The sequence below is a fragment of the Dendrobium catenatum genome, unplaced genomic scaffold (assembly GCF_001605985.2).
Source record: "Dendrobium catenatum unplaced genomic scaffold, ASM160598v2 fragScaff_scaffold_1126, whole genome shotgun sequence".
NCBI lineage: Eukaryota > Viridiplantae > Streptophyta > Magnoliopsida > Asparagales > Orchidaceae > Dendrobium > Dendrobium catenatum.
The window spans coordinates 106126-127900 of NW_021319588.1; the positions used below are offsets into that span (position 1 = coordinate 106126).

Genomic DNA, 21775 nt, shown 5'->3' on the forward strand with positions numbered 1-21775 from the left:
CCACATTCGCCATCTTTTCTGTTGTGTGACACTTGCCTACCACCTAATATTACGCATTGTCAGGCTTTTCTGATTATTGTATTTTCCTTTTTAAGTTGTGTGACACTTGACTATATATAAAAACATGCATATGCAGGCAATTTAATATGATTGTCAGGTGTATCAATATATAGCCATGTATGACTGTATAAATACCTATCACAAGGTACTACCTAATAAACTTGCACATAATCACGTAATATAAAAAGATCATAATTAGCCTAAGAAATGGTGACGATGAATTAGATCCTTTACTTGATGATTTATAAGCCGACGATGAATATGTTACTCCTAAGGGTGCCGATTTTATTCAAATTGAAGCTAAAGGAGAACTTTATGTCAATGAGGACAATGAAGTAATCACTATGGACATTGAATGATTTATTGAATTGAGATCAACTTCTACTTTCTAAGTATATAAAAGAAAGAAACAAAGTGGGGTTGGAGCTTTAAAAAAATTCGAAGGTAATCTTAAATATAATGAATTATTTTTTATGTTATTAATTTATTATTTCATTTTAGTATACAACTAATAAAATATTAATTGATATATGAGATAATGAAAAAATATTATAGATGAAAAAGATTTTGAAGATCTGGCATACATTATAAGCATTCCTCTGAAGACTGTCAAAGTGACGATGAGACTGTCTTGGGTCTTGATTATAATGGCGTGTTTAAGTTTTAAGTGAGTATTTATTTTGAATATTGTGTTCCAGTAATATTTATCTTCAAAAAAATCTTTATATTCATAATTTTCTTAATATTTTATTATTTTTGTTAATTATTTATAATTTTGAAGCACTTTATTTTTTCATTTTGAGTCTTATGCCTCGCTTTGCTTAGAGAAAATGCCTCGATTTCCGATTTCGCCTTTTTAAACCTTGGTTTACATACATTAAAACTATGGGGGAGAGTTATTGAGCGTATATTACAGTGTGATATCAATGTTTCTCAAAATTAATCTGGATTCATGTCGGGTAGATCTATTATGGATGCTATACATTTATTGAGAGCTTTGATAAAGAAGTATAGAGAGAATAAGAAGGATATATATGATATTTATTGATTTGGAGAAAGCATATGAAAAAGTTCTAAGAGAAGTGATCTAGAGAGTTTTAGAAAAGAAAGAAGTTAATAATGCTTATATTCAAGTCATTAAGGATATGTATGCATGAGTTGTTACTTATGTTCAAACACAAAGTGATTTGAATAAGTATTTTCCTATTTGAGTTGGAGGATATCTTTTTTGCTTTAGTCATGGATGTTATACTAGACATTTGTAAGAGGAGATATCATGGTGTATGCTTTTTGCTGATGATATTCTTCTTGTTGATAATTATAAAGAGGGAGTTAAAGAAAATCTTGAATTATGGATTTCAACCTTAAGAGTCTAAATATTTTAATTTGAGTAGATCTAATCAAATGTATTGAGTGTAATTTTAGTAGTAATAGATCTAGTGGGGGATTGTAATTTTGGGCGATCAAGTCGTTAATAAGAGTACACATTTTTGATATCTCAAATTTATTTTTCGAAGTGATGGTCAAATAGATGATGATATTATTAGTGGAATTCAAGTTGGATGACTGAAGTGGAGGAATGTATCGGGTATGTTGTGTAACAGAAAATACCCCTCAAATTTAATGAATAATTTTATAAAATGATGGTGAGACTTGTAATGCTTTATGTCGCAGAATGTTGGCCATTAAAAGAGGAGCATAAAATGAAGTGTTGCAGAGATGAGGATGCTTGTTGAAAAAACTTTATTGCTTTAACAAATTATGTTATTTTGTGATCTAACATTACATAGAAAATAATATATTATTCCAAAGGATGAAAATATTATTTCGTTATAGACTCGATAACAAAACTTACAATTTTATGTTTCAACAGACATTTTCCCTTATTTAATATTTGGTTAAATAAGGTTTATTTTATTCTGATGTACGGATGCCCTAAAGGGGTTAGCCTCTATGGTTAATTAAACCTCAAGCATTTGTTACTTGAGAATACTTTTTATTAAATTAGTTGTCTATTTAGAGTCATCAAAACATTGCCTAATATTTTCATTTTAAAGTTTGAGAAATTCTTGTTTAAAGATTTAGTCTTTGGGAATTTCAAAGATGATGTGATTAAATTTAAATTAGATTTTAGGAATGGAAGCCAAATGAAGGAAAATGTAACAGTACTTGATTATGAATAAACTCAAAGTTACTCAAATTATCTTATGTTGAGTTTTATATTTTAAAATTAGATTTTTGTTTGAGTTGATCAATTTAATTTAGAAAGTTGGAGATTATATTCCAACAATATAAGTTGAAGGAAATGCCCGAAAGGTGAGGGTGTATGAGGTGACCTGAGTTATTAACAACCTTGGATACTAGATCTAAGATGAGGACTATTGAGGGATAGTGCCTCAAACCCAAGTTTAACGAAATGCAAGTGACTTACAAGCCTATATCTCATATGTGGCATGAGTCGGCAACCCTATCTGGAAAGGGCTACTAGCTAAGCCCATCTAAATGCTTTTAAAACTATAAGGTTTGGTCTTAGTGCATATGAAGATTAAGAAGGTTGTTTTGATTTAGAAGATAGGATTTACAAATTGGCTTTTAGCCAAAGATGCTTGACCATGTGGGTATGCATATGCTGACTCACTGAATGCAAATTTTTGTTATTTAATCCTTATATGAGAGCTTTCTATATGAGACATACTGGCCAGACACGATCATTTTAATTTTTTTTTATTTGAAAGTGTGGCTTATTTGAGTAAGCCATGCAATTTTTGTAGAAAAGGCATTATCCTATGGTTAATTTTTTTGCTTAAATCTTTTTATTGTTAGAAATCGTAATTGTCCTAAGAGTCTACTGTACAATACATGTTTGAGCCACCCCTAAACAAAAGCAGGTTAACAAACCTAAGAAAAATTAGACATTTCTAATGCATACTCATTAAGAAACATACATGAGGTAAATGAAGTAATGTTAAATTATTACAATTATAATTGGTAGTTGAGTTGCGTAGCTTATACAACCCAATTAAATTTTTACAAACTCAACCTTTGAGGTCTTCAAGCTGTCGCTTTTTAGATGCATCCAGGGCTTCACATAGGGGAGTTTATCCTCGTTTAATTATATCCCATAGGCTTACAATACTTTTTAAGTCTATCATATATATTTTGAAAAATGAAAAGACTCAAACATGCAAAATAGGAAGGGATTAGAAAGTAGTTTATATGAAAGAAAAAATCATCCCAGAATTGCTTGACAGTTGAGGTGCCAAGCCCCCTATCTCTATCTTAGTGGCCATGCATTTTGAGGGGTTTTAAGCAGCGTCTGTAAGCAAATAGTATTAAATAATCATGATTTATTTTTACCCCCTTTTGAACATAGCCACATGCAGAAAAAAGTATATATCTCTATCATAATGACTTAAGGGTAAGTACTCACAATGCAGACAATCAAAAGTATCATACTAAAACATCAACCACATGCGCATAAAAGAAAAATCTTAATTTTTTCATGCGTAGGGCCTATGCACCTAAGTGTGTGCCGGCTGTGTGGTATGTCATACTACAAGTGATGTCTTATTTTTTGTGGAATATAAATATTTAATTTTAGTCCATGGGTGATTTCATCTTAAGTTATTTATGACTTAAAGTTTTTATTTAATTTTTAATTGTTTCATTTTTAAAAGTGTTATGAAAAACCCGTAGAGCAGCAATTGTTTTCTTTGAAGCAAGCCTGTTATTCGGAATCCTAAGACTCAATGATGTAAAAATTTTATCTTTTAGGGTGAAATAATATATCATTGTATCAAGAGAAATCTAAGTGATTTTTAGCAGTTTTTAAGAGTTTTTTCAAGTGTTTGGATAAGAGTGAGATGTTTACCTAATAAAGCAAGGTAAACATGCTGAAGGGTTTAGCTTAAGAATTTACAAAATTCACCAAATATGGTAAGGAGAATTCTAGCAGAAGGGAAATTCTTAAAGTACATTTAAGGATTATGCTTTAAAGTCAATACGAGGAGAAATCACTTAATTTGGTTAAGTGAAATGCTACTTGAAGTTTGGGTTAAATAGGGGATTATTCGTTTGATTTGGATCAAATGGATCGACTTTAGCTTTGAGGTCAAAGAAGAAGAAGCTTCCATTAGATTTGGGTCCAATAGAATAACTCGGGTTATAAACAAATTGAGCCGAGCCGGGTATGTGTTTGCTCATGTTTGAGCTCGTTTGTTAAGGGCTTGTTCGAGCTCAGTTCTAGCACGATTTGAGATTTTTCATTTATATTTAAGCTTGGTTCATTTAAAATGAAGGATGTTCATGTTCGGTTCATTTTTATGTTTGGTTCGTTTTATGCTTATTAAAACAGTGGGCCTTTTGATGACCCGGTTAGGAAAGTTGAGATATTAGATTTGACTTATGTTAAGAAAGGTAGAGGTAGACCTAAAAAGAACTCGTTAGGATATATTAGACATGATTTTTCTTTATTAGATTTAACTGAGAATTTGACTTTTAACAGGACACAATGGAGAAAAAAGATTCATGTAGCTGACCCCATGTAGTGGGACAAAGGCTTGATGATGATGATGTTGTTGTTGATCGTTTTATGCTTATCAAGCTTTAAACGAGCCCATAAATGAGCAAGCTTATCGAGCCCATAAACGAGCAAGCTTATCGAGCCCATAAACGAGCAAGCTTATTGAGCCCATAAACGAGCAAGCTTATTGAGCCTAAAACATAGCATATTTCATAGATGCTCCTTCCTATAATACTTGCAAAACTAGTTGAGTTAAGTGTAAATAAGCTCCTTCCACTAGGTTGTACCTTTCCACACTACAAGCCTGGATTAACATGTTCAGATTTTTTTCAATTTGTAATATTCAGAGAAAGGGTCATGACTCCCTTGGTTGCCCAAATTTGCCATCCAAGGAGAATCAGTCTGACAATATAAGGGAAAGTCATCATTGTCCAAGGCATAACAAGAATCCCAGCAGACCAACTGAAGCATTAAAGAACATCTAAATCTAAAATTTTAGAAAAAATCTGAAAGCATAGCTAGTATAGCTGCACAAGTTATTCTATCCACTGGTTGCCTAGTAACATAGCTGTGCAAAGACCGTCCAAGCGAATCTGTCATTGAAATACGAACCCAGTAACCCACATTCCATTTCGGAGATAAGACTTTTGTGAAGATAGAAGCTTTATATCATGGTCTAGGATACTAGGAGAACAAAACCCCATACATTAATATCTCATGAAAACCCTTCCACAATAATTTAAGCAAATCTAAGGCCATGAACAAGACACATAATAATCAACTAAGATTTAGTAAAGAGGAAAAAAATCATCAAGATGAGTTTGAACCCGTGATTACTTCTCCAACCAAATGTTCCACCTCCTAGCACGGCTCTTTCCACCGAGGCTTTTGTTTTTTAGAGGACGCTCTCTCAGGATTGGACCGAGCGATGTAGGGGAGAAATAGGAGTGTTCACTTGAGCGGTGACACTTGAGCGGAGAAAGAACAACTAGGGTTTCTTCTTTCAGGAATAAGAGGGGCCGAATAGCAAAATGTAGTGCAATTTGCGAACTCACTAGTCTTTGTACCGAACCGACGAACCGGGCCTGATCGCCTGAGTTATAATAAATTATAATAAATAATTATAAATATTTTTAAATTATAATAAATATAAATATTTATATTATATTCTTATCATTTAATGAGACTTAATTAATCGTGTGCTGGGGACAATTTCCACAAAAATCATAGCTGTTTGATGTAGATATTGATTTGGAAAGTCAAATTAAATTGGGTTGAATTTGATTCTGAATCGAGCTAGATCCAATTTTATAAAATTGGGCTTGAATTGATGCCGATTTGAGTCAAATTGGTTTCGGCGTGGCTCAATTAAAGTGATTGAGTTGAATCGGGCTTGATTTGGCCCGATTCGTCTCGATCCGAGTTGGCTCAACATGAAAATTTGTCTGCAATGCTCAAGTGGATCAGTGGCTTCACTCTTAAAGACAAAATGTGAAACAATTATATACATGAAAAAGTTGGAGTAGGTCTAGTGGTAGTGTTAGAGAGATTCTACTTAGATGTTTTGGACATAAAACGTCACCCTTCCAATGACCCGAATAGAAGAGTAGATGTGTTAGATTTGGCTTATGTTAAAAAAAAGGTAGAGGTAGACTGAAAAAGGCTTGGTTAGAAAGTACTATAAGTGATATTTTTTTCTTAGATTTAAATAAGAATTTTACTCTTGACATGACACAATGGATAAAAAGAATTCATGTAGCCGACCCCACATATTAGGATAAAGGTTTGATGATGTTATTGTTGTTGGTGTTGTGTTATTGTTCAAGTTGATTTGCCATCATGAGGCAATAGACTCTATATGCGCACACCAATATAGCATCATTAGGTTGCCACCAAGCTTGTTGGATATCGTGATAAGGTTCTATAGATCCCAAGTATAACTTAATATTATCACTATTGAACTACCCCTTGAATCAATATCGAGAGGTTGATGATCCTTTCAATTCCATAGGAGCTCATCTCATCAACTTATTGCCCCATTTGCATACACGATAGTATAAAAATTGCCAACCTATCTCATACGAAAAGCCTTTTTCAAGATCATTGAATTTTGCATCATATTGATTTTAAATACATATATTATTCACCATAAACATACTAATCGACATTATGCATCAATAGTAATCATAATTATAAGATGCCCCAATTTAAAATGCAACATTTTATTAGAATGTTAGTATACCACAACACTTCAAAAACATGCACTCTGCATAATTTATTGTTTATGTGATAATTTAATCATGATCGGATATAAAAATGTACTCCTCAATATGAGGAACTATCTTATGCATTGTTTACATTTAAGTCTAAAGTATATATAAGAGATGCATGCAAGAGTCTAAAACATATTTGATTTCTAAACTACAGATTGAGTATCTTACACAAATTGTAGGCCAACGCCAGGATATATTCTCACACAGTTCACAACAAAACCTTAATCTTTTCTTCACAATCAAAGCAACATGTACTTATATTAACAAAAATTTTAACTTGCCAACTCAAAATTGAAGTAAAAAATAACCTAAAAATACCCTTTTATCTGAAAAGGATCACTCCTCATGAAAAACCTTAATGCCCAGTAACTTCAATTATAATTGATTGTCAGAAGAATTACAAAAATAAAAAATTTCTCCTCAAAACTCAGCCTCCAAACTTCGGTTTCCCTTCCAGCCATCAGCTCATTGTTCACGGGATAAGGGAATGGAAATGGGGTACTGGTGCTTAGGAGCTTATATTCATACAAGGAGTTAGGTATTATTACAACTAACATATCAAATCCATCACAACCACTCAATTTTTGGTTAGCTTCTACAGATACTCCTAAGTGAAAATTCTGTTAATTAAAACTTAGGCCAAGTAATTTTAATATAATTTAATTTATATAATACTATTATTCTTACATTTATATATGTATATACATGCCCGAATGATTTGAAAGAAATATAAAATTTATAAAAATATTTTCAATGATTTTGATGATGTGTGAAAATTGAGGGATGAAAATTTTATGTCCATGTTGATCTTGTACCTGTATGTTAATTTTTTGGGTGTTATAACTGTAAACTGATTGCTTTGGTGGTTCTGGGTTTGTTGGTATGTTGCGAGAGTTTCTCCTTTGATTGATTAACCATGTTTAGTGGTTGGGCTAGTTAGAAGAGAATGTTTGGGTGATATTTAAATGTAGATTAATTAGTAAGACTGGGCAATATATGTTGGAAAAACTTGGAAAGTTTTTATGTAGGAAGATTAGCCCAGATTTTACTTAGTTATATTAGAAAAAAAATTGTCTAGGTTTTTTGGAAATATTTAAGGGAATGAATCCTATAATCTTATCAATCCAAATCAAGGGGCAATGTACTGAACCTGGACAAGGGAAGCTGAAATGAACTCGGCAGGAATCTGTAAATAAGTGCTGAATGTGCGACATTCTGGTTACGCTTTTCTCATTTTTACTATGAAAGCATATAAACCATGAATAATGTAGTGAGAATTAAGTGTATTAGAGCCTCAAAACATATAAACCTGGATACCTGGAATGATACTGAGAATTTAGCGTATTAAAGGAAGGGTGAGAGCATCACCCATTGATGATAAGGCGATTAATTACATAGATTTTGATGTTAGACATGTAAATACATGAGAATTATGTGATATATTTTATTAAAAAAATTGAATGCAATTTGCTTTTCTATCGTGTGGATTTTAAACCCCAAAAACTTTTTAGTACTGAAAATATGCTTTTCAAGTTTTGATACTTGAGTGGGTCAAGTAATTACTTATCTAAATGCATCTCACTTTATTAGGTCCCATATGATCCAATTGCCTAACATAGTTATGTGTTTTTGTTCCTTGATGAGTATATAAGGGCATCTTATTATGGCTATTTTTTCTCGTGCTTGTTTTCCATTCCGCTATGTTGCCTACATGCTTTAGTTTCATTGATTTCTCTTATTGATTCCTTAAAACTTTTTGTTTTTGTAGAATGTCTCTTGTCTTCGGTTAATCAAGAAGTTTGATCCTAAATATTTTCTACCAAAGTCTTTCATGCATGGTCATAATGGCTCCGACTCAGAGAATTTGGTGAAAACTGGGAAAAGAGGTCAGATTACTGATCAACTTGTTGAGGTTCCTCTTGAGCATAGAATATATGACATGATCGATGCAGAAGGACAGAAAGGAATAACCATTTTAGAGGTAATTGTTGTTTGACCCGTCTTGCCTTTCTGGATGTTATTTACACTTTAATGTATTACAATGAGCCAACAACTCCTATCTCACAATAATGTCTTACTTTCAGCACTTATGCTTGGATACATAGACTTCACATCTTCAATTTTGGAAAATGAAGCAAGTTGTTAGCCATTTTGATTGGAAAGATAGGTTTTGAAAACTTGTATGAGGAACTGTTTTGTTTACTCTTTTTAAATTGACTGATCCACAATAACATTTGGAACACCTTGGGCTTACTTGCCTTGAAAGTTCATTTGCATATATCATGATCTTAAACATTTTAATATGCGTTATTCGGTTGTATAATATTGAAAGATACATGAACCTATAATCTATGTTGCTTATTGAAGGAAGTGTCATGACCCCTAGAATTTGGATGGCAAAAATTGCCTAAGTCATGAAGTTTGTTTTGCTGGATTCTCTTGCATGAGATAGTGGCAATTCGAAGGGTATGACCATCGGTTGCGACGGATTTGGCACTTAGGAGTTGTTGCCCCTGAGTTGCTGCCAAAGACTCATCCGCATGAAATGACGATCACATTTGGCTCCTTCGCCCTCCCACACAGTTGATCATCATAAGGCATCCCAAAAAGACAATTGTGACAACATTTTAAAATGTAAATTTAATTCATTTAAAATTTAAATTGTTCGATTTAAGCTCGCTATATGCTGGGCTAAAATTTCAAAACTTAACTAGAGCTCCATGCATTGACTCTATGCTGACATTGACTCATCGAGTCACACAGCTACAATTTACCATTCATGTCAGTTTCCCTTGGCTGACGGCTTCCTCTATTCTCCTTCAGCCCACCTCATCTGACTTGTCACCGGGAGATAGAAACAGTGAGAAAACTCACTGGAAATGCATGAAAAGATAATTGAAAAGGATTATAAACATGTTAGTAACATGAGCATGATGTTTCATAAACAGGGCAGCTAGTCAAAGAAACATAAATGTAATACAAAACCTGTCATCATCATGCATATTATGGGCATCATCATGATCATTCACGTAATCATTTTCTTAGATACAACTTAATTTAGTGGCTGTCTCAGAACCTATCTTGTTAGAGAGCTAGGGCACTTGTGGTGTTGACAATTAACATTCCTTAAAGAGTGTTTTCACTTAGTCATGTCAGCTTGCGACAACAAAGTTCATCTCAAGCCTTCAAGTTAACGCATCTTTTCCATATAAGAATTTCATGTCATTGTTTACATACAATTCATGCATTTCATAGTTCATGTCAGTTACATCCACATAAATTGCCTTATATGAAATTTACATGAAAGAAAAAACTACCAGATAATCATATAATAACGTAAAAAAAGGAAAACTTAAGAGTTGTTGGATATGTAGGGGTTAGATAGAAAGGGAACTCCTAATAGCTTTAGGGTAATTTTCATGTAATGAAAACTTAACATTTGGCCCATGTAAATTGGTGTGGGTTGTATGCTAGGTCGACCGGGGTTTTTACTGGCCCAAAGACAGTACTTCCTCGTCACAAAAAAAAGAAGAAAAACTAACATGTTAAATTTCTTAGTTCCAACCTTAAATTCCACAAAGGTTTGGTATCATTTCTTTGTCTAAGCTGTTTCCCTCCTTGAATTATCATCCTTATAGTCATAGAGTCCTCTTTAGATGCCTTAGCTACACTAACCCTTTCTCTGTGTTTGGGTTCATTACTTACAACGACACTATGGAGATAGCTACGTCATTTCTAGTTTACATGTGACATATTCCTTTTTAATCCCTTTTCGTTGACACTACATGACATTTTCGTTGACACTACATGACAATTTTCCCTATGTTCATGCACCAATGTGGTTCACTGTATCTGTTTCCCTTGTCAACTCTAACTGTTGTGTCAGAGTGCTATTAGGACACGCTCCATGGAGAAAGCCTTGACCAGAAAAGACACTTACGAAATTTAACTGATCTAGTTCGTTCAGCTAAAGACCTTATATGTTATTTCTTGGATGCCAGCCCTAATGGGCTCTAAGAAAACTCTACCATGAGGAAAGTTAACTTTTTAGCCCTATGCTGGTCCACTTACCTCCCACCTATTTTATAAATTTCAAAGTTGGCAGGTCAATCTTGTTGGCCATCCTTTCTCGTTGGGCCTTGCTGACAACACATACATACCTGTTGACAAACTTACAAAATTGTTGTCATACTGTGGTTCTTGTTAGCTAGACTCATTGCTCCTCAATGGTTAGGAAAGTCAAAATACATCACAAATATCATAAAATATCTATTAATTGATACTATATTATTATGTATAATTTAATTAAAACTATTTTTATTTAATGATGTTATCTAACTATACATTTATATTTTATATTTTTAATTCCTTGCCCTCGCTTGTTGCAATTCCCATGCAAATAGCAAATCCTAGTCATTCTCTCATTCATATTTCTCCTTTATGCCATCCCGCTGAACCCTCGTGTTTCTCCCTTCGCCGCTTGACCCTCTCGTTTGGTCGCTCGAAAATACTCACTATATATGTTTATGAATAGGCTCGTTTTGTAATTCAAAACTATCGCTAGAAATGCTCATGAACATATTTGTTGGTAGGCTCGATAAAGCTCATTAATTAAGCTAATGAATATTTAGAAGTAGAGCTCATTAATAGTTTGATAAGGCTTTTTTGTTTAAAGCTCGATAATCACGAAACAAATCGACATGAACCAAACACAAATCATATATGAACATCCATCAACTTAAATGAACCATGCTTGAACACAAACAAGAAAGCTCAAATCGAGCTCAAGCGAACATGAAGAAGCTGATAATAACGAACTTAAATATGAAAAAGCTCATGCTTGGCTCTAATCAATTCGTTTTCATCCCTAAGCACTCTTGAAGTTTTGTTAAGCATGCATAAGACATATGTTGATGTCACAAGATTGATTATATGAGCCACTACGGAGTGTCCCTGGGGTTATTTGTTGAGATGCGAATGACATGTTGGATGAAGTTGCATGGAGAGGCGTGAGCAATGTTGTCATATTATGAATTGCGGTTGTAAGGGGCATAGTTGTTATGATTGTTGGAGTAGTAGATGCCATTGCCTTATACATAGGCGTGGGAAGGGTGTTGTGCCCTTATTGGAAAAGAATTATTTTTGCTTGGAAATTTTGATAAGTTGATATGGCATACTTTAAAACTTTGGGAGAGAGTTATGGAGCATAGGTTATGACGTGATACTTATGTTTCTCAAAATCAAATTGGATTCATGCCGGGTAGGTCTACTATGTTAGCTATTCGTTTATTGAGAGGTTGATGGAGAAATTTAGAGAGAATGAGGATCTAGATATGATACTTAATGATTTAGAGAAAGCATATGATAAAGTTTCAAGAGAAGTGCCATGAAGAGTTCTGGAGAAGAAAGGGGTTAATAATGCTTATATTCAAGTCATAGAGTTATGTCTGCATGAGCTATTACTTGTGTTAAAACACAAGGTGGTTTGACTAAGTATTTTCGTATTTTAGTTAGATTACATCAAGGATTAGCCTTAAGCCCTTATCTTTTTTGCTTTAGTCATGGATATTCTTACTAGACAGTTGCAAGAGGATGTACCCTAGTGTATGCTTTTTGCGAATGATATTCTTCTTGTTGATAAGACTAGAGAGGGAGTTGAAGGTAAACTCGAATTATGGAGGTCAACCTTAGAGTCTAAAGGTTTTTGTTTGAGTTGATCTAAAACCAAATACATGGAGTGTAATTTTAATAGTGAGTGGGGGTTTGTGATTTTGAGTGATCAAGTCATTAATAAGTGTACTCGTTTTAGATATCTTGGGTCTATTGTTCAGAATGATGGTGAAATATATGGGGATATTGTTAGTAGAATTCAAGTTGGATGATTGAAGTGGAGGAATGCTTTGTGCTTTTTGTCTAATAGAAAAGTACCACTCAAACCTAAAGGAAAAATTTTATAAGATGGTGGTGAGACTTGCAATGCTTTCTGGTGCAGAATGTTGGCCATTAAAAGAGAAACATAATATTAAGTTTAGTGTTGCTGAGATGAGGATGCTTAGGTGAATGAGTGGATTTTCTCTTAGGGACAGAATTTGAAACGAGTATATCCGTGAAAAGGTTGGAGTAGCTCCAGTGACAGATAAGATTAGAGAGTCGTCTTAGATGGTTTCGTCATATAAAACGACGGCCTTCTGATATCCATGTTAGGGGAGTATATGTATTAGATTTGACCTATGTTAAGAAAGGTAGTGGTAGTCCTAAAAAGATTTGGTTAGAAAATATTATAAATGACCTTCTTTATTAGATTTATATGAGAATTTGACTCTTAATATGACACAATGGAAAAAAAAAGGATTCATATAGCTGACCCCACAATGGGATAATGATGTAGGCAAAGCCCCCCTGCTTTACCGGTTCTCCTGGATGGCTGTTTGACTTCTACTCTTGCTCCTTGGCTTCCCGGTTTTCCTGCATGCTGTGATTCTGTTGCCTTTATTTGGCTCTTTTCTGCTTATGTGCTTCCGGGGTTCATTTCCCCTTTTGGCCTCTTCGGTTTCCTTTGCATGTCCCGATTCTTTCCCCTTGGCGCCTGTCCGTTCGTTGGCTGTTCTTGCGTGCCCCTTCGTGTGCTGCTCCTGGCAGATGGCTTTTGGTCTTTTAACTTCCTCTGTCTTATTGGTTTGAGTCAGAGGCTGTTTGGTTTCTTTTCTTCACCTATATATTGGGGCTGTTTTGTGGCATTTAAGAGAGAATTATGGACGATTTTTGGAGCATGAAAACCTGAGGGTTCTTCTTTGATAGCTTGCGAGCTATGTTCCCCTTTCTCTTCTTCTCTCTATAACTTCGTCTTGGGCTTCTTATTTACTTATTCTCTCCGCAAGTTTCCACTCCATTTGTATATTTCTTCTCAATCAATGAAAAGCTTTTAGGTGTTTTTATGTTCTAAGATTGTGTTTGTTGTGTGAGTTGTATGTGTGGTCCATTCTAAATAAATAAAAGTTTTAAAGTGTTGTTATATCCTTTTATTTGAAGTTGTAAGGAAAGTTTGTGTTTGTTAAAGTTATTTTGAAAGGAAGACAAATGGCTTGCTTGCAACTATATTTTCCTCAAAATTTTGGTTGCATCAGATAAAGGCTGAATGTTGTTGTTGTTGTTGAAAATTTTGATAAGGTAAGTAGTCCCTTGTAAATGCGTGGAAATAGGATCACTTTCATATCGGAGTTGGGTGATCTTCATATACTAGATGAGGTTAAGTAGTCTGTATATACCTGATGGAGTTAGGTAGGCTCTGCATAAATAGTCGGGTTGGAATATGAGTACAAAGCATGCTTAGGACCAAATAAACTCTTAAGGAATTGTGGCTCAATTCCTTTTTAGTAATGTCACGAACCTTGCCTAGGTATCTAATTCACTAAAGATTTTGATCATCCTTTGGGACTATCAGTTAGGGTCTAAATTTGATAACCATAGCCCGTCATGTAGAAAGTCAAATTGAATCCACTTACCCACTGCAGATATTTTTAAGCATTAGGATGAAGATTAATCTGTTATTTTGGTGGGTTGAATGGTGGATGAAAGATAAAATTTCAAGCTATGTACAGATGGAAATGCCCTTCGTTGTAGGGTTCCTCGGTTAGTTAGAGGGTTAAGAAGTAAGACAGTGTTCTTTGGTTAGTTAGAGGGTGATGGATGGAAGGAGCCTTTAAGCTTGAAGATTTATGTCACTAAATATTGAAATCAGGTTGTAGATTTTTTTTGAGATTGGTGTTGGGTGTCACTAAAGGTGATGCACAAGATTGTACGAATTATAGAGGTATTAAGTTAATGTGTCATACTTTAAAACTATGGGAGCGAGTTATGGAGCATAGGTTGCGGCGTGATACTAATGTTTCTCAAAATCAATTTGGATTCATGATGGGTAGGTCGACTATGGAAGCCATACATTTATTAAGAGGTTTGATGGAGAAATATAAATAAAATAAGGAGGATCTCCATATGATAGTTATTGATTTAGAAAAAGCATATGATAAAATTCCAAGAGAAGTGCTATGGAGAGTTCTTGAAAAGAAAGGAGTCAATAATGCTTATATTCAAATCATTAAAGATATGTATGCAAGAGCTATTACTTGTGTTCAAACACAAGGTGGATTGACCAAGCATATCCCTATTTCAGTTGGGTTACATCAAGGATCAGCCTTAAGCCCATATCTTTTTGCTTTAGTCATGGATGTTCTCACTAGACATTTGCAAGAGGATATACCTTGGTGTATGCTTTTTGCTGATGATATTCTTCTTATTGATAAGACTAGAGAGGGAGTTGAAAGTAAACTTGAATTATGGAGGTCAACATTAGAGACTAAAGGTTTTCGCTTGAGTAGATCTAAAACGGAATATATGGAGTGCAATTTTATTAGTAATAGACCTAGTGAGGGGATTGTGACTTTGGGCGACGGTTAGGAGAGTAGAGGTATTAGATTTGAGTTGTGTTAAGAAAGGTAGGGGTAGACCTAAAAAGACTTGGTTAGAAAATATTAGGAATGACATTTCTTTATTAGATTTAAACGAGAATTTGACTTTTAATAGGAGACAATGGAGAAAAAGGATTCATGTAGCCGACCCCATGTAGTGGGATAAAGGCTTGATGTTGTTGTTGGTGTTGGGTGTGATTTGAGCTGGATCATAGAATTTTGGTTGATGCTTATCTTCCTGGATTTGATGGAAGGATCTTAACACATCTTGGAGCACTTTATAGCTTAATATTTGGATATACCCTCGCTTCATCTTAATTTTCTTGTACAAATAAGTAGAAGTACGAACTTGTTGTCATTGTTTGGATAATCGAGATTTGTTGATATTTCATATTTTATTTGGGACATCAATAATAAAATATTTAGACACTGGTGCTCTCTTGTTACATTCCAATAATTTGCAAATTGGTGCTTAACGGAACTATGATGGATAGTCTCAAATTAGTTATATTGAGAAAATAATGATTATTAAATATAGAGAAAAATTGCATGATATTGTGGTTAATTTGGTTAAAACTAAATGTTTGTCACCTCTTTTAGCTCTATATATTATCATATCATTCTCCCATGTGCATGGTTTAGGGGATACTTCAACAAGCCATCTTTCAATGACAAGTAATAAAGTAGCTAAAATTAAACTTCATTATAATTATCATTTTGATAGAAAAACAAAAAGGAGGAAGGTAGGTGTTCACTATTTATCTATCCCTACAAAAAATTATAATTTAGAGCAAACTTTGTACAAAAAACGGCCACTTTATTGTCCTGTCTTGGAATGACATAGAAGATGACCTGCTGAAAGTCATCCAAAAAGGTAATAACTTGGCATGTTGGAAGGTTGGTAGGGCTGAAACCTGGATAGCCTTTAACTTCTTGAAACGTTTGATAACACTTGCATCATTGCCTTCAATATTGATCCCCCAAAGATCCATCATGCAAGGCTCAATGATATTCTGGATAGCAAGCACCGCATCAATCTCTACTTGAGTACTAATCCATTGTAATTTTTTTTTACCATAAGCCATAATCAGTTTGCCATTTGAGTCTCGGATAACAACCCCAAGCCGGCATGTCAGAAGGGAATAAGGCTACAGCAATGTTCACCTTAATCCAATTCGGAGGTGGAGGATGCCAAAGATGCAAGTCATGAAACCAATTTGGTTGATTAACACCCATTGCTCTAGAATAGGCCTTGGGTGAATATTTATCAAGCTTCCAAGAATTGTGACTGCAATAACTGTAGGGCTCCCAAATGGACTATGGTGCTTCATTGCATATCGCAACCTCCAGTGCTGATAAACAGAAATTCAAAAGATACGAATTGAGGTTACCTGATTCGTAATAAGATCCCTACGAAGTTCTGCATGCTTTGAAATGCTGCTAACGAAGAACCCATAGCTGCCCAACACGTCCTAGATTTCTAATAACCTGCTACAATGGAAAGCCATTAGGTTAATATTGTCCTCTTCCTGACATCCCCAGGGACAGAACTTAGCCTCTGAAAGCCCTCTCATATAAAGATAAGCATTGTTTGGGATAGCATTACAACAGAAACACCACTAGAAGAACCATTCACGTGGATGCAAGTGGATGTATTGAATCCACCTGGATGCGTTTTCGATATTTGGAAAGGCCAATTCATATGCCTGGGCGGTGATAGTTTTACTAAGGTTTGAAAACTTCGACTAAATTTGATCTTGTTGGAGATCAGGGTTAATCTGAATGGAATGTATGGTTTGAATTGGTGAATCTCCAAAGCATTATTTCAGTATCACTTAGCAAGTACCTTTCGACAGCAGCAGGTCATCCACACTTTTGTTCTTAATGATGCAGCAATCAATAAATGTAGGTCACTTAGAAATGAGGATTTCGAAAATCCAAGCATGATTAAGAATAGAGACCGTCTGATATGCCTTAAAAGTAAAAATAACTAAAGAAACATTAGAAAACTACAAGAATACTAGAAACAATGGCTGATTTTGTATTATCCATTCAATACAAAAACAAGATACAAGTGATCTACGATTAAAGAGGTAAATTGACTCTCTCAAATAACCTAGATGCCGCTAGGAAGGCTTCAAAGAAAAGAACTATAACAATAACACCAATCACACAATCCCAATAGCAACATAACTAGCCCTAATTAAGCTCTCCAAAATTCACTCCCAAACAACCCTTTCTCCTTAATTAATTCCCTCTCCTATGTCAATTCAAAATTTGAATTCTTTCATTCCATAATTTCCTCCTCATTCCTTCTCCTTACATATTGAATAACAACTTTGCTGGCCCCACAAGGGGGGCCGAAACTCCCCTGGATAGATCCGCCCTGTCCAGAGCTTGGTTCGGCTCTTGCTGGACCGGCCGGCTGGATTGGCACTTAGCAATCTACCGTTCAGCAATGCCATGCTTTGGATCAGTTTTCAATTTCTTAACTCTTTGACCTTGTTCTTTGTCACATCTCTTTTTGACCCCCCTTAGTCAACTTGAGGTGCAACAGAGATGAAAAAATTCAGACATATTCCTTTCTCACTAACACCCATATAGAACTAATTCATCAAGATCGAATGAGTAGGAAATTTATCTATCCAAACTATCCCAAAACAATTTCTCCAACCATAGAAATTATATCTCATTATTAAATGTTCGGAAGTATGCACACTATATATCAAAATAAAATACAGAGCTTTACTAAAAATTTCAAATAAAATTTTACATATCTAAAAAGCTTTAATTTCCAGCTTATTGATTAGTTTCTATCTACAGCCTAAACTGTGCGCACAAAATGATTATGTACACAGGGCAATTGATCACTTGCCTAAACCTTGATGACTTATTTCCCTTTCCTGCAATACATAAACTAGTGAGCTAAATGCTCAATGAAATACACAATTCTATGGTAATATATGTTCAAAAACAAGAAACAATCAATATGCAAGTTGATATTTTGAACTAACACAAGAATCACAACACATATAATTAGAAAAAAAAAAAGAATAAGCTATATCTCGTTTTAGTAATTAATTAATGCATAATACTATACAATTTACTTTATAAAATCTTTTAGATTTTTCTCAATCCTCATATCATATGCATATACATTATTTTTGAAAAGTGATATGATGACTATAAGCTTTAACACGTTCATAATAAGTTGTCATATAGCCTGTCGGCTAATCATTTATTTATGGTCCCTCCCTTCAAGGTCGATATAAAAATTTCAACTTTTTAGAAGAGAGAGTCGGACACCTCCTGTACAGTCCCTATTAAGGCTTACCTCGTTAGGTCTTTCTCCTTTAACCGCACAGAATATCACTTAATGACCTATCTCCCATTATATAACTTTTCTCAATAATAACCAAACTATCATAGCAGTCATCAAAGATATCATCTAACAACTCACAATAATAAAAAACCCAAAACATTATACATATTAAATAAATTCTTTATGATGATTATAAACCTGGAACTTTTAATGTTTCCTGAAATTTTCATCTTATGATTAATATGAAGAAATGCTATAAAATTTAGATTTAAAAATTTGTTGCTTCCTCCAATAGAGATCGAGTATCTCACCTTGTTTTCTAGGTTAGCAGGATAGATGTGATCCCTTATGATAACTTGGCTTCTTTTTCTTTTATTAACAACCTAAATAAATCATGATTTTCACAAATTATAAACAATTCCTAATTTATAAATTCAATTTACAACAAAATCTCAAAAACAAGATTTTACCTCAATTAAATTTCATCTCGTTCAAGTTTTTTATTCCTACAACAGAAATAGAATATGATAAAACTTTCGTACCTAATTTATTTATTCTGCTTTTTTACTTTCCTTTCCATTTTCTTTTCTACTTTCCTATTACTTTCTCTATTTTTTTTTTCGCTGTTATGGTACCTCCACAGTAAATTCATTATAGTAAGGTCCTTACAGTGCCTCTCCTACAATACCCTATATATATATATTCCATCGCCTTAATTTCTTTTTTTATTTAAAATTATTATAAGTAGGATTTTAAAAAGGCTACAGTAGATTATAAAAAATGAAAAGTAAACTTAAAATAAATTTTTTTGGGAAATGTAATTATATACATATATTGATTTATGTTGGTTATTTCTATATGCACCTATATATCAAAATGGTCTAAATGAAGTGTATGTTGAAATAAAAATGATTTCTTTGAATTTAGTTAGGTGCAAAAAAATGGGGTATGGTTTTGGGGAAAATTTAAGGTTTTTTTTTTTGGAAAAATTTTTAGTATTATAATTTAAGATATTATTTGGGGATTTACATTAAGTTTATCATCTTTTGTATAAGAGTTTTCTCCAGTTTGTCTTTTTTTTTCAAGATCATCTCGTACACATTGTAGCATTTGTAGATTATGTTTGATTTCAAGCTTATGTAGTCGTATTTTAAAGTAACATTGTCCTTATTCACTGTTGACCTTACTTTTGTTAGGTATTTAAGCTTGTTGAAGAGATATATCTACTGCATTTGTTCATATTCCTTTTTTTTGCACTTATTAATTCTTTTCTAAATGCAGTTATCCAAGCGACTTGGAATAAGTTCTAAGAAATTGCATAAACGAGTTTTTTCCATGCGTGAAAAGTTTGGAGTGGTCTCACAGTCTGAAATTCAAAATAAACAACAAGTATATAGGTTTTGGACACACAGCTTGCACCACAATGATCCTAATAAATGCTTATCAGATAACCAAAATTTGCTTCTTGATCAAAATGAACTTTCAACTCATTCGGGTGATTCAATTCAATATCAGAGGCCATTTGGCTCTAATTCAAAGGGTGAAATTTTGGTTATGGAAAAACCAGATAGTGGGCAAGAATTGAAAACTCATAGCTCCTTCGGTGGCCCTTCTTCTGAATTAATTGAAAGTGAACAGCAACCCGTCAATCGAGCACATGAAGATAATTTTATGGATAGTGATGTAATTTTTGATGAGGCCTGCAGTGCTCTAGAATCACATGTCTCCGAATCCACATCACTTCATTCTATGCCAGTGTCATCTATACCAATTCTCCAAACTCAGAAGTATGCCTGCAGAGCATCAACCTTTTCCGCTGCACAGAGGGAACAAAGGATACTTGAAAAATTGAAGGTACATTAACGGCCACTCCACTTATATTGTGTTCAAACCATTTTTCTTTTCACTTGTTTGGCATCAATTGCAATATGATGTCATGGTCATGTTAGAATTTTATTGTCATCGAACTTTGTTGATTTAGCTAAGGTTAAATATTAAATAAGGTAAATTCTATAAAATCTCTTTTGAAAATGCTTATATGAAATATGAAACTCTATAATGCACACTTATTGTCTTTAAAGTACATTTTGTTTTAGATATTGGCTCAGGATTTCTAATGCAACTGTTGACCAATATCAAATATCCTACATGGTTAATATATGCTTAAACATTGATAGTTGAAACCTTATTCATTATACATTTATTGTTTCTTAAGTAATAGTAATTTAAGAGTTACTTCTAGGATTTCTTATGTCTATTGAACAAATCACATAAATGTTGTTTTCCTTGTTCCCTATTGGAATAAATCCATTAACTGTACAAGTTATCAAGTGCTTCATTGTTTGTGCGCAAGTTTGTTCTGATTTGAATGTTAAAAGAAGTGGAAAATAAGCAATTGTATTATGCAATTATTACCTTCTACAGATTTCTCATGTTTTTGTTCCTTGAAGTACTAGAAAATACAAGAAACTTTCACGCGTTGTATTTTTACAGCTAAGGTTTGAAGAACCATGAAGCTTGGAGGAGTATGCGGAAAAAGGTGCATTTGGATTAGGCAAAATAAATCTTAGAGCTATATATAAAAATATAGAAACAAATTTACTTGGGTTTTCATCAACATTATCATCAGTAGCCTTATCTCGTATATTTGTTGCCATGTTTATGAATCTTTGTCCATTTTCTTAAACAATGAAATTTGTAACTTGCCATTGAAAATATTCCATGAACTAGCATATGCATTTTATTGCCATCATAAAAAGAATAGCAAAATACATAAGATCCGGATAATATAAAGTGTTGTGAATGTTATCTATTCATCTGGAGGGAAGTTAGCAAACATCCAGATACCTGTTAAGTTTACAATGCTAAAATTATCAAAGGGAGTTATTACCCTAGCGTGGGTTCTAGTAAATGTGGAAGAATGGATAAATACTTTCTTTTTAGTATTTTCTTGACCAGAAAAAAACTAGTTGAGACCCTTTATCCATTAATTCAGATAAGCTTTTGATAAAATATTGAGATTGGATTGAGCTTGAATTATGTACATTCAGCACTCAGCCAATCAAGTATCATTGGTGAACAAAGGTATAATATCACAAGGAGAAAAAATAGTATAGTAAATGCAAGACCTTTA

At 33.7% G+C, this 21775-nt stretch overlaps 1 protein-coding gene across 21 annotated transcripts in view; it reads left to right on the plus strand.

Annotated features, from left to right (window-relative positions):
- Positions 1-21775, plus strand: part of LOC110091869 — a 76289-nt gene that overhangs the window by 4120 nt on the left and 50394 nt on the right. For all 21 annotated transcript variants that reach the window (XM_028698712.1, XM_028698717.1, XM_028698718.1 and 18 more), the window contains exons 5-6: positions 8624-8836; positions 19924-20496. In XM_028698712.1, coding sequence (XP_028554545.1) covers positions 8624-8836; positions 19924-20496 — 786 coding nt within the window. The remainder of the gene's footprint in view (positions 1-8623; positions 8837-19923; positions 20497-21775) is intronic.